Here is a 12,861-nt window from a genome sequence, read left to right on the forward strand (position 1 = left end):
AAGTCTTGTGCAGATAGCTTGTTCTGTTCTCCTCCAGCTCGGATACCTGCGGACACTCGTGATCAGCCTAGCACCACACCGTTGGGCCGGGGTTTTTCAAGTCGAGTCCGGGAGGTTTCAAGCGAGTCCGGAAGGAGGGCCGATAGACCGATTGACGATGCTTATGCGGTCGTCTCGATCGCGTAGAAATTCCTGAACGCTCGAATTTCGTTGATCATAGCACGCCGAGTATTCAGCGGGTCGATGATTTGTGTTCTAGATCCAGTCTTCTCGGGCCATCCCAATGGTGATCAGTGATCACTAACTAATCACTTGATCCCAATATCGCAAAGTCTGTCCGAACCAATTTTTGGCGCTTCCCTCCTCCGAAGAGACTCCGACGTTCTTTCAATCGATGCTCGACCAGCTCAAAGAGGTCAAAATATACGGGGTGGGGTTGTATGAATTCCCCATTTTGTTTTGCTCCTAAAATCCGAACCAACTTGTACTCTACAAGCGGCTTCGGGGCATTCTTTCCGTGAGATTCACCTCGACTCGCAGTTATCGTCATTTTCTAGCAAATGTGAAGCCTTTCAAAAATGATGAACGGTCTGTGACCGAAGCAATTTTCGGCATGCCAGTCACAGACAGACAGTCATTGCGATTTCATTCAATAGGGGGATATTGTGATACTCTCCAGGAAGGGCCCTCTCACCACAGCGAAGCCGCGCCGTCACGGGAAGGGGGATGGACAAGTCGGATAGGAGCTACGAGCGGCTCAATCCGTTTCATGATAACGCGCTCCGATTCACAGCGTTTCATTCGGAAAGTGGTCATTTGTCACGGAGGGTCTCGGTCTACACCTGGGCTCGTCAATTACGCCGGGCGAGTAGAGCAACCGTATATTAATAATAGATTAGAGTATGGGTCCGAGAGCTCGCGAAGCCAGACATGTCCCATCCTTAACTATCCCTCTGCATCACCGGATGCATTGGTCCTAGGCAGCTAATGAATCCTCGTCTGCTGCGCAACACTACGAGATCATCCTCTGGCACGAAGTTTCCTTCCGGGATTAATGTTGAACTCCCGACCATTGGCTATCGAGCCTCAGGAGGTGACAAAAGAATCCAGCGCTGCGCTGAACACTTCCGCTATTGCGGTTCATCTGATCTGGATCTTGTGATTTTGTTCAGCTCGCTGCGAGAAAACGAACGAGGCTAAACTGTTCCCGGATTAGGGCTGAGGTGTTCATTTGCTCGTATTTGCACCCCAGCGGTTCCCGAGCTGAAACTAATGGTGAAGTCTGAGCATTTCAGAACTTTTCCGCCCCCGACTACTCCGGGCTGCCCGGGCTCGGAAGGGCAGCCGAGGGGGATGGAAATCCCCGGATTACGGAACCATGGGGCGCTCATTCCGAAGCGGCGCAAATGACTGAGGGCGCAGAAAACCTCTTGCCCTCTATTCACGCTCGAAGCCTCGAGCTGTGCTGCTGGTGTCATGTGAAATTTCTCCGGGCTTTCCCGGCTTCTCATGGTCATAAGGGAGAAGCACGCGATGGAGCTCACGGAGCAAGTATTTCTGAAGCAATCAGTGCAAAACAAAAAAACGACCTCGTCTAACCCCTCTCGAAAGTTCACAGGTCAGCGATTCATTCTCGACACGACGGGAGAATCCTGTCAACGCTGGTTAGCGACGACGCGACGTGTCACATGCTTACGTTCCGTCGAGGCATCAAAACTTACTCGGGAATCGAGCAACAGAGCCTTCGCAATCGCAATGATGAACTCAGCGATGGTATTTCTGGCTCCTTAGACACACTTCCCCTGATGGTCATGTGCAGCGCGACCCCGAGTCGGATTCAATCTCGGGAATGTTAGCAGGACGATGGGCTTATTGCGGGCAATATTGCCCTTAAATGCTTGGCACCGCTGTGTTTCTAGCAAAGCGATCATGAGAGCTTTGAAGTTCGTCGTCCCAATGGTATCGTCTTGAGCATATCGAAAGCTTCGCCCCAGTTATAAATCACCCTGGATTCGGTGTACAGGGGTCCTCGGATTCCGAAGTCTGAGAATCAAGTAATGTACTCTCCAGTTCTAGAATGTCCGCACTTCGCGAGACAGGTGCACAGGACTCCTATTCCTTGCATCTGAGATCGGAGCGGTGGGAATAGAAGTTGAGCCCGTCAGCTTCAGAGGTCTCCGAAGATAGCAAGGACGCTCTGTGACATCTTGTTTGTGGCGCTCTCATTCGGGGTCCAAAACGGGGGAAATTGATTACTTGGCTCATCGACGGGAGATGCGCAGGCAGCTCGAGATTCTCGCTCTCATGAATTACGTAGAGGTGAATATCTTCGATGGAGCAGGCTGTCAACTAGGTTTACTTCAGGACGAAAATGAGCGCTCCGTGAGCAGAGATGACTTAGAGAGCTCATTTTTCGGATGTTTCCCATGTTTCGCACTCGCGTCTCCCCCTGATTCATTGTAATGTACGAGAAGAGAGGAACACAGGTTGAAGGGACTTTATTTATGATATAAAATCAAATGAACAGAAAATGGAAAGGCTGCGCGAGACGGCCGACCTTGCGCCCGTCTCGAGGAGCGTGGAGCTCTTGCGAGCTCTGGTGATGTGTACAGAAAGGAGAGAAATCGCTGCTACTATTCCCCTAATGGCGTCCTCTGAAACCGCGTCGTTTCGGCTCCTTCACGAAACACCAGTCGACCTTGATTTCTTGATCGAAAATAGTCGAATTGTTGAGCTCATTCTTGGCTTTCTGAGCTTCGGCATACGAGCTGAACTCCACCAGGGCGTATCCTGGAATCGAAGGGGACGTCAGAAATAATCGCCTCGCGCCGGCAGCCACTACAACACGTGCTGGAGTATTCGTTCGAGAGATCCAATGATATTCGGAAACCCGGGAGTGATGTTCATCCATGGAAAACTGCAGATTAGGTCCATATTCAGATTATCATTCACCTTTCAGGAATCCAGTACGGCGGTCAAGATTGAGATGCAAATTCTTGATCTCGCCATAGTCGGCAAACTTCTGGTGAATGTCGTCCTCCTGTGCCTCCTCATTGACGCCGGTAACAATCAAGATCCAACCTTCGACTGATCTGTGAATTCGAAGGAATGAGTTGATATGCCCACAAAAAGAAAGGATTCTCAGTGTTCGCAATCATAGACGGTGGTGGAAGCCTCCGAGCGACTGATACCGTCAACGCGAGGGTGGTAAAATAAGAGGGTGGCCTTTACCTCTGGGGACCGGGACCCGACTGATCGCCGGCGTCCGCTTCCATGGCCTCGTAGTCTCGGATGTCTTCGCGTGCGGTGCCATCACCCCGGAATCCTCGACCTTTACGTCGTTTGACTCTTTCTTTCAACTTGTTCACATTTTCTGAAAATTCGAGATCAGGGAAATTTTAAACCTCATTCCCCCCTGTTCGGAAGCAATAGAAACACGAGAAGTGCCGCTCAGAATGAGAGCAATGTTCGGTGTGCAACAGTGAATGCGCGATTATGTCTTTCCTGTCCAGCAATACAATGTACTGCTATGCGGAGACTTCTGACTGATTCTAGTCACAGGGCCGGAATGGCGGTCGATTCCACATTTCGGTGTTTTCCCGAGCTATGTGATAGCTTGTTCGACCAAAATCTCCGCCGGAGCTCCGGAAGTTGCCTTTAGAGGGACCGCTAAAGTTACTCACGTTCATCGTCTTCAACTTCATCTTCGAATTCACCGGCCTCGCCTTGAAGATCTAAAACGTCCGACATGATTTTCTATTACGAATAATTGAACGCACTGGTCACAAAACACAACGCGCTCTCACGGTGCGGGCTGTCTGCCTCTTTGTGTCGGTGTGGTGGGGAGTGTTGTGGTTGTGAGGCTGAAGAGAGAGAACTCGCGATGCGGCTTTCGCGGGAACGAGCTCCGTACTGTCTTTAGAAACTCGGGGCATGGAGCTAACGCGCCTCATATAAGTGCTATTTGATCGTACACCATGAGCCTGAGACGACGTAAGATGAGCTCTGGCTCACCTACCCATCTCCAGATGCCTACTGGACACTCGTGAGGCGAGCACCGGAGAAGTCTACGGAAGCGTTCAGATATGGCAGATGTGGGCCATCATGCTTCACTGTGAATCGTTTCATCGATCCGCTCTCGAGCTCAAATCGTGGAATTCCATGACCGAACATTGAGACCGAAGGGGAGCTTGACTGATGTGACGCTTCTCCCTGGAAGAGGACGCGAATGGAAGCAGAGCCAAAATTGCTCGCGGCGAAACCCACAGGGCAACGGAAATCGCGCGAACGGAAGATAAAGTACAAGACAGACCCCCTCACGAAGCGTCCGAATGGATTCCCGGTGAAACGAGGGAATTTTTTTCCAATTCAACTATCGGTTCCTCGCGGACATGGGGGTCGTACAGGTTCGCTGCAACGAACACTGATCTGAAGGGACCGTCCCTGCTGGCGCCTGCTCGCTCGTTGTGACGAGACTGAGCAGTATTGCTCGGAGCTCCGTATCTCGTATCACATGATTCGCCCCGGAACGAGATTCTTCGGAGCGTAGCTCGCCGGCGTAACTCAGTTGAGCTACCAGCAGCAGAATCGCACGGTCGCCCGTCTCAACGTCTGGAGAAGCTCACCCAGAAAGTGACCTGACTGGACAGCTCCAAGGAGCCTCATCCTGCGTCTCCTCTAGCCCCTCTAAGCGGACGGCTTCTAGACTACATCAGCGTCAACGTCATTAGAGTAGCCCCTGAAAGAGGTTTTTAAGATTCCTCGATTAGAATATGAGATCAGGCGGTTCCGCTCGTCCCTCCCGGATCCTTCCTGTTTCTTGCGCCGGGCGTACGCGCAGGTATCGATTTGCATCCCCGGCGATGCGCCCTTCTCCTATTTCCTCGCATTGAAGCCTTCCTTTGGCCACGCCTCGAGCCTTTTCGGGATCGAAGGGACGCGGTCAGAATCCGGGAGAGCCGCCCAGCTCCGTCCAACGACGCAGTCAAGATCATCGACACCACGTCGATGTCGAGAGTCGCGGGACCTCATATCATTTGACTCTTGTTCTCGCAGTCCGCGACCTGCTGTATTCGTATCAGTGAAGAATAACTTTCCGTAGCGTTCAATCGTAATCAGACCGCGATCCGCAATAGAGAACTTACTGTGGATCAGCCCCAGCGGCGGCGGAGTTCGAGCGGGTGGTGTAAACAACAGCAGCAGCCAACCCATCGTCTGCTTTCCGCCATAAAAGGCGACACTCGCGAAGCTTCCCAAACTCAAACCCGGTTGCACGTGCACTTCTGTCATCATTTGAGTTCTTAGCTGTCGGAAAAAGCGACAAAATGAGGTCCAGTATGCCAGGTAATGACGGGGAAGGAGAGGTCGGAGTACGGTAGATTTTCAGGCGGATCGTGCAGTTTGAGGCACTTAGGGTTCAGAACTCCGGGGCGCGGTGTGTCAGAATCCAAATCGACTCCAAAGGAGGAATTCAATATTTCGAGTGTCCGTTTGTGACAAGCGACGAGATATCCCGAGAAACTGTCGAGGATAATTCTAAATGTCATAGGCGGATCCCTGACTTCTAGATGCGGGGCACGGACAATCCTTGGCGAGCCAAAGGCGGAGGATCATGGAACGAGCCTTGTTCGCGGGTTTCAGTCGATAGTGAGCAAGCCGTGGCGATATCCGGGTTGGGAATTCTGTTTTCACGACCGACGCGGTCTTCTTGGGGATTCACGGGGAGCGCAAAGTCGAGCTGAGGGCTCTTGACGGCTTCTTGCCGGTCCTCCGAGGAAATCATGTGATCCTCTAAACAAAACAGAACGCTCGCATGGACTGAGGAGAGGCTTCGGAGTTTCACCTCGGCCCTTGATCCTCCGGTCCAAGTGCATCAGACAAATTTCTCCTATCCCTGAAAACAGGGTATGAAATTATGGCTATGGAATTCTAACGAAACGTTTTCCCCTTAGGAATAGAGTCCATGATGAAGGATGGCACTCGGCACTTCTCGGGTGTCGATGAGGTCGTCGTTCGGAACATAGAAGCTTGCTCGGAGCTCGGACAAACGTTGACATCGGCTTTCGGACCCAATGGTCTGAACAAGATTGTCATCAATCACATCGAGAAGCTCTTCGTCACCAACGACGCCGCCTGCATCCTCAACCAACTCGAAGTTCAACATCCAGCAGCCAAAATGCTCGTCATGGCTTCGCAGGTGAAGGACAGCATTGATTAACGAAATGATTATTGTCGGAACGATTAGAGGAACCTTGGGGATCTAAACGTACGCGTAACGAGTTGACATCACCATCTATTTCGTTCACCCTCCCTAATCGAAGACGTCTTGGCTTCGCAGATGCAAGAAGCCGAAGTCGGCGATGGAACCAATCAAGTACTGATGCTCGCTGCAGCTCTCCTCGCCGGTGCCGAAGACTTGTTGAGAATGGGGATCAAGCCCGTCGAAATCGCCGAAGGATACGAGATCGCCGCCAAGAAAGCCCTGGAGATCCTTCCCGAACTCTCAGTCGATGAAATCAAAGATCCCAGAAACGAAACAGAAGTCAAGAAAGCAATCCGCGCCGCTCTCATGTCGAAGCAACTCGGCCACGAGGACTTCTTGGCTGACTTGGTCACGAAGGCCTGCATTTCAATCATTCCCGAACAGACGACATTCAACGTCGATAACGTCCGCGTTTGTAAAATTCTCGGCGCTGGAATCACGCAGAGCAGCGTCATCCCCGGAATGGTGTTCAAACGTGTCGTTGAAGGCGACGTCACCAAGCAATCGAATGCGAAAGTTGTAGTCTTCACCTGTCCCTTCGATTCGATGCAGACAGAGACCAAGGGAACAGTCCTGATCAAGAGCGCCCAGGAGTTGCAGGACTTCAGCAAGGGCGAAGAAGGCATCTTGGAGGAGCAAGTCAAGGCCATCGCAGACACGGGCTGCAAGGTTGTTGTGACCGGTGGTAAAGTCGGCGAGTTGGCTCTCCATTATCTGAACAAATACAATCTCATGGTCGTCCGGCTGCCATCGAAGTTCGACGTACGACGAGTTTGTAAAATCGTCAACGCTACCCCCTTGCCCAAGCTGTGCACGCCGACCCCAGAAGATCTCGGTCTCTGCGACTTGGTGTACGTCGACGAAATCGGAGACACTCCGGTCGTAGTCTTCAAGCAGGAAGGCCGCGAGAGCCGGATCGCGTCCGTGATCATCCGAGGATCGACCGACAACTACATGGATGACGTCGAAAGGGCCATCGACGACGGTGTGAATAATTTCAAAGCTCTGACCCGGGAGGGACGTCTAGTCGCCGGTGCGGGAGCCTTCGAGATCGAATTGGCTCGCCGTATCCAAGCTTTCGGCGACACCCTACCGGGCATGGAGCAGTACGCCGTCAAGAAATTCGCTGACGCCGTAGAATGCGTCCCGAAAGCTCTTAGCGAAAATTCAGGCATCAAACACATGGACATCCTGACGAAGTTGCAGGCGGCTCACCACGAAGGCAAAACCAACGTCGGTTTCGACATCGATGGAAGCAACGATAGTGGATTCTTGGTTGATGCTGTGGAGAAGAAGATTTTCGATCTCTTGTTGACGAAGCAATGGGCTCTGCGGTACGCCGTGGACGCCGCGACGACTGTTCTCAAAGTCGATCAGATGATCATGGCGAAGGCGGCAGGTGGCCCGAAACCGAAAGAGAACAAGAACTGGGACGAAGACTGAGTGAAGTCGCTCGTGTTGGTATAACTTATATTGAATATATGAGCTAATCATCAGCCATCGTCTACCATTTCGTGTCCGAGAAAGAATAAAAGATCCTCGGCGTGGTAATTCACTGAGTGAGACTTCTGCCTGAAAATCTGACTTGCTTATCTCCTTGCTTCGGGTCGTTTATCATTCAACGACTCTCGCCGATATACGCGTCGGATATTCATACATCAAGTATATCGTCGGCGCGAGAGAGCTGTACTCGTCTGAAATGGTCTCCTGGGTTGTAGAGATGAGGAGGCATAGGTCTGGGCTTGAATCTCGAAAGGAGCGGATTGAACAGATTTTGGAATAAAAAAGCGGTCACCCGTCGAGGGAGCCCCAATAGACCGCATACCGAGGAAGCTGCTCGATCCGAGTACGCACAGCTCTCGGATACCGGTCGGAGCGCGCGTCATGCTGCAATTGTTCCTTAGAAAATTCCCTCATGATGCAGGAATCATCAATGGGTCTGAAGATCGCCTCGATCAATCTTATCGCTTCTCCCGGAATACGTGGGGAGGCCCCGGGTCTCAACCTATGACGTGTTCCAGCGTGCCCGATCGCGCTATTATGACTCGTTTGAAAGGTGCGCGCATCGCGGAATAATTTCGAAAACTCCGAAACCGAGGAGACGAGGAAGACTTCAACGGGCTCACGTCCCAAGGTTCCTCTTCCCGTCGTCCTTGAAATGTTGCCATCTGTTGCCTCCCTTCTATTCTTCCTCGAGACACATCTCGATTCTGAGCGTTCCGAGGAATATTCATTATAGGTTTTCGGAATGATTCCCCGTCGGTCATCGTACTCCTGCCGTCCTCTTCTCAAAGTCGTCGCATGAGGAGTTCTTCTGTAGTGTTCTGAAATTGGTGGAAGTTCTGCATCCACAAGCGGAACAATGATCACGCGCGTTTTACAGAAGAGTGCCTCAGCAGCTCGGCTTTCTGTTCAGCGGAGACCGCAGAGCTCCCAAGCTTCAGGTGGAGGAGGTGGCGGAGGTGTTCTGAAATTGGCCCTCGGAGTCACCACGGCTGCCGGTACGTTTTTCCGAAAGTTTCCTCTGCCGCGAGAAGCCGCTGACTCAATACGTAATGTCCACGCGGGAGAATCACTTTGAAGCCGCATCCAGGAAATTCGGAGCTTTGTCGCTAAAAATATTTTCTTTGACAATTGAGGAGAGAGCGTCACATAACTCCATCAAAATCAGAAGGGATCCTTCGATAGTGTCTCATGTCTGACTATTAGAAGACCCGAATTCCCCCGTCCGGGAGCGAGCCATAAGAGTGTCACGTCTAACTCAATGAGCCGATCTGCCTGACCTTCTCGGACCTGTCACTCGAGACCTCGAGACAATTACTCGTCTGCTGTCAGAAATGAATACCACAGATGAGGATCCCTCTGACTGTCCTGGTCCTTTCCCTCACCCGTTGCCGATATACCGGTCAGCCGGATGATTCCGCATGTCGTGAGTCGCTGTCAAGCTCCTCATGTTTCGGGGATCGGCTATCGAGTTTCAGTTCTGTCAATCATTGCAGGAGCCGGAGCGATCGCCTACGCGAGGTTGGATCCCTCATTTGCGAAAACAGTCAAGGATAATGCCCCATTCCTGGAACCGGTTCTCGACGCGATCGGAGCGGATACCTCGGGTGGGGCTAGCAGTGCCCCGAAACTTCCGCCGGCGGAATCTCAGCAGTCATTGTTGAAGAGCAAACCGAAACCAGCTGAACCAGTCTTGAGGGAAGCTCCGAAGAAAGCGTCCGCTGCCAAAGGTAAAATCGATACCTCGATCCTGTCCCTCTAGCTCCGGAAGTGGACCCTGACCCCACCGACTCACCATCCCTTGAGCGAAGCATGTTTTGATTACGTATCTTTGATCACAGACGAGACTCCTAGAGCCGCTACAAGCGAACCGAAGGACAATGAGCTCCAGAAGCAGAAACAAAACTTCATTCTGGAGCAAACACTCCGTGATGTCACTTCAGCCGCCGAACGATCCTCCACGGAAGCTGCGGCTGATCTCGAACAGGCTGCGTCAAGAACGTCAGAATATGCAACGAAACTTCTTCGGGCTCTCGACGAGGCCACAGGTATGGATGGTATCGATGCTCGACATTCTCGAGGTGCCAATCTGTTATAGAGTGTATTCGGAGCATCGACTGAGTGGATGAGCTTAGGATCGACCAGTCACTAGCGACGGGCTTGAGATCGTAAACACGGCGCTCAATTTTGAAAGCCGCAGGGGGCGACGATCACTTCATGTGGAAGGAAGCAAACGAAGCCAAGGACTCACAGAGCTCTGCACAGAAGAGGGCCGCCGCGAAAGCTGCTGATGCATCTAAGGCTATCCACAGGTAAGTCCTGAGAATCGTGGGAGCGATGATCACTTGCATCCTAGAGCGTCTACATCAGTTTAAGGGGATGACGTCCTTTTCTCGATATTCGCTCGACCCCGTCATCCTGCTTCTAGAACATGCCGCTTATCTGGCAAGTCTTGCCTTCCAGACTGGAGGAAGCGATCCGTAAAGGTCGAGCAGATCCCGCGACCAAGGACAACATCAATCTGAATCAGGCCGAGCAGGCCCTCAGCAAGATGAAGAAGCGTCTCGAGACGTCGAGTGCAGTTTCTTCAAAAGCTCTGGAGAATGTGAACCTCGCACAACAGTTCGGAGACGCAATCGAAGGTCCGCCTCCAGACGTCATTTGAGACAGTCAAAAAACACGCAACATCCGTGATGACGTCCGAGAGACGTGCTTCATATTAGCTGTTTAACCAGGTCATGGAGGGCATGGGAATTATTCTTAATTTTTCTCTTGTGCAGAGAGCAAGAAACATCTCATCGAAGAGGTAAACGCTCTCTTACCGCCTGGAAAGTCATTCTCCGACCCCAAGAAACTCACCACCGACGACCTCAATCTGCTCGTCCATCACGCTCACAAGAAGGTGCGTTTTCCGGATGTTCAACCTCTCAGTCGGACTCGTCCCGCTCCCCAGAGAATATTGCCTTTCCGAGGTTTCGGCAATAACGCTGAATAATTTTGTATCCATCGCTAGCAAGCGAGTCCCGTTTTCACCGAGTCTTGTCAAGCAAGAGCTAATGACCAATTTTTTCTCGCGAATCTCCAGATTGGAATTCTCAACCGAGAACTTTCCCGTATGCAACTCACAGACGACGAGAAGGCAAAGCAGTACAGACAGCAACTCTCCGCCTTGGACAAGGAAGTTGGCAGACAGAAGGTGAGCAGCTCTGAAGGGTCTCATTGCGCGACTGGATAAACGAGTGCCCTCTGCCCCCCGCTGGCCGAGCGTTCGTGATCGGGACGGGGAGCGGCGACGCTGGAGGGTATCCACGAGGGCGGCTCGATCCGGAAAACCGGCAAGAATTTGCGCGCTCCAGTCTTGACGTGACCGTGCGAGTTGCTTTGAGGAACACAGCTCCAATGCATTATTTGATGCGAAGTCCAGCTCATCATCGGGTTGAACAGCTCCGGTCGAGCATGGAACACGAAACCGAACGACCGAAACCGGGCGACGGAGGATTTTTACAAAATCTTCTGTGCGAGAATTCGAAGGACTTCTTTTGACAGACTGATGTTTCGTTCCCAGAGCGAAGTTGCGAAGCTAGTTGCTGAGCGAGTCAGTCAAGAGCGGGAAGCTTTCGAGATCGAACTGCAAAACCAGCTCCGGAGGCAGGTGGGAGTCCACACCGAACACCTGAGAGGTGGGTTTTCGTTCGAGACATGAAACATAATGTCTCCATGAGCATACGGAACTAATCCCGCACGTTTTCCCAAGAAGTAAATAATCAAGTCGAGAATCTCAACTCACAGAGGCTTTGGATGACCAGCGTCAGGAGTTGACTCGCAGATCCCAATTGGAAGTCGAGAAAGCCCGAGAGGACGAGCGATCGCTCCAAGTCGCTCGATTGACAGATGCCGTTGAGCTTTTGCAAAAGATGGAATCATATCTTCACGCCAGGAAGCTTCTTGACGAGGCATCCAAGAAAGTGAGTGTCTTCCAATCGCAATGGATTCCCTCATTTAGTAACTTTTTCTGTATGTGCGTCGTATAGGCGATTATGTCGCGGGGAATATTCTAAGGCCTGCGATCGCTTGCTTCCCAGGCCAAATCACTCTGGCTTTCCTGTGCATCGTTAAAACACGTTCTGTCGGAAGGACGCACCGATGTCAAGAACACTCCACAATCTCTCGCTGCCGATATCATTCCGCTCAAGGAGGTTTCGGAATCTTCAGAATTCGTGAAACTTGTGCTTGACACGATCCCTGAAAAAGCCTTGAAACGAGGAGTTTATCCCGAGGTCGCCCTCAAAGAGAGATTCTATGAGGTTTGTTCTCTCCCCTCTCTCGATGAGGGAATTCTTTCGACCACACCATCCTCCCCCACGAAAATAGTTCGCAGCAGAGTCATCCGCTGGGGACCTGATTACAATTCGACGCTTCATTGCAGGTCGAAACCGCGTGTAGACGTGTTGCGTTAATGGAAGATCAAAACGGAGGAGGTCCCGGACGATACATTCTCTCGCACCTCATGTCATACTTCATGATCTACCCGAAACCCGTGCCACAGGAAGAGCTCGAGAAGGAGCAAAAAGTCAACCCTTTGATGTGGGACACCTACGACATCCTCTCCCGGGTTCGCGCCTCGCTCCAGAAAGAAGATCTAGAGCAAGCGCTGAGGTATGCCAACCAGCTAAAAGGGACGCCACGACAAGCTGCCAAGGATTGGATCCAGGAGGTCCGTCTGTTGCTCGAGACCAAGCAGGCTGCGAATGCTCTCATGGCTTACGCAGCAGCGACAGTGGCGGAAGATCTTCCCAAGCATTAGAGATTCGAATGGAATAGGGGCAAGAGAATTCCGGCGGAAGGTCGTGATGCGGAGAATCGGGCCCCGGCTGGACCTGACGGTCCATAAGACGGGAAACCTGTTGTCCTTTCAGTTACTCGTGAACCTTTTATCTCAGTTTGGAGACATCAATGATTTGATTTGGATAGGGGGTAGTTTCCGCGCTGGTGATGGATACTAGAGGGGAAGTCAGGAGGCGAGATAGGTTGTTAATAAATTCAAGTCAGCCTCAAGGATCTAGTTCTCATATCAGGTTCCACATCGTTTATTACCG

At 51.8% G+C, this 12,861-nt stretch overlaps 3 protein-coding genes across 3 annotated transcripts; 2 read left to right on the top strand and 1 right to left on the bottom strand.

Moving 5' to 3' along the window:
* Positions 1-2,484: 2,484 nt before the first annotated feature.
* Positions 2,485-3,833, bottom strand: tsu (40S ribosomal protein S12 homolog tsunagi). Its single transcript, XM_003740742.2, has 4 exons — positions 3,684-3,833; positions 3,232-3,373; positions 2,953-3,092; positions 2,485-2,790 (listed from the first exon to the last, which is right to left on the bottom strand). The coding sequence occupies exons 1-4, from the start codon at positions 3,748-3,750 to the stop codon at positions 2,642-2,644; spliced, it is 498 nt and encodes a 165-aa protein (XP_003740790.1). The 5' UTR covers positions 3,751-3,833; the 3' UTR covers positions 2,485-2,641.
* Positions 3,834-5,234: 1,401 nt separating this feature from the next.
* CCT8 (chaperonin containing TCP1 subunit 8) lies at positions 5,235-7,832 on the top strand. The gene is made up of 3 exons (XM_003740743.2): positions 5,235-5,343; positions 5,952-6,196; positions 6,338-7,832. Exons 1-3 carry the CDS (start codon positions 5,325-5,327, stop codon positions 7,703-7,705), a joined length of 1,632 nt encoding a protein of 543 aa, XP_003740791.1. The 5' UTR covers positions 5,235-5,324; the 3' UTR covers positions 7,706-7,832.
* Positions 7,833-8,538: 706 nt separating this feature from the next.
* Positions 8,539-12,820, top strand: Mitofilin (inner membrane mitochondrial protein mitofilin). Its single transcript, XM_029110707.1, has 11 exons — positions 8,539-8,763; positions 9,262-9,495; positions 9,607-9,813; positions 9,966-10,077; positions 10,229-10,407; positions 10,546-10,667; positions 10,851-10,961; positions 11,331-11,445; positions 11,555-11,730; positions 11,848-12,069; positions 12,192-12,820. Exons 1-11 carry the CDS (start codon positions 8,625-8,627, stop codon positions 12,567-12,569), a joined length of 1,995 nt encoding a protein of 664 aa, XP_028966540.1. The 5' UTR covers positions 8,539-8,624; the 3' UTR covers positions 12,570-12,820.
* Positions 12,821-12,861: the final 41 nt, after the last annotated feature.

This window comes from Galendromus occidentalis, unplaced genomic scaffold (assembly GCF_000255335.2).
Source record: "Galendromus occidentalis unplaced genomic scaffold, Mocc_1.1 scf7180000077086, whole genome shotgun sequence".
Taxonomy (NCBI): domain Eukaryota; kingdom Metazoa; phylum Arthropoda; class Arachnida; order Mesostigmata; family Phytoseiidae; genus Galendromus; species Galendromus occidentalis.

Bases quoted from the DNA above. Each gene is read 5' to 3' on its own strand.
- tsu (XM_003740742.2), bottom strand. From the start codon at position 3,750: ATGTCGGACGTTTTAGATCTTCAAGGCGAGGCCGGTGAATTCGAAGAT. The intron at 3,374-3,683 runs GTGAGTAACTTT...TCGAATTTTCAG, and splicing joins TGAAGTTGAAGACGATGAAC to AAAATGTGAACAAGTTGAAA. The intron at 2,791-2,952 runs GTGAATGATAAT...CTTCGATTCCAG, and splicing joins CCGTACTGGATTCCTGAAAG to GATACGCCCTGGTGGAGTTC.
- Mitofilin (XM_029110707.1), top strand. From the start codon at position 8,625: ATGATCACGCGCGTTTTACAGAAGAGTGCCTCAGCAGCTCGGCTTTCT. The intron at 10,078-10,228 runs GTAAGTCCTGAG...CTTGCCTTCCAG, and splicing joins GCATCTAAGGCTATCCACAG to ACTGGAGGAAGCGATCCGTA. The intron at 12,070-12,191 runs GTTTGTTCTCTC...GCTTCATTGCAG, and splicing joins TCAAAGAGAGATTCTATGAG to GTCGAAACCGCGTGTAGACG.
- CCT8 (XM_003740743.2), top strand. The intron at 6,197-6,337 runs GTGAAGGACAGC...TTGGCTTCGCAG, and splicing joins TGCTCGTCATGGCTTCGCAG to ATGCAAGAAGCCGAAGTCGG.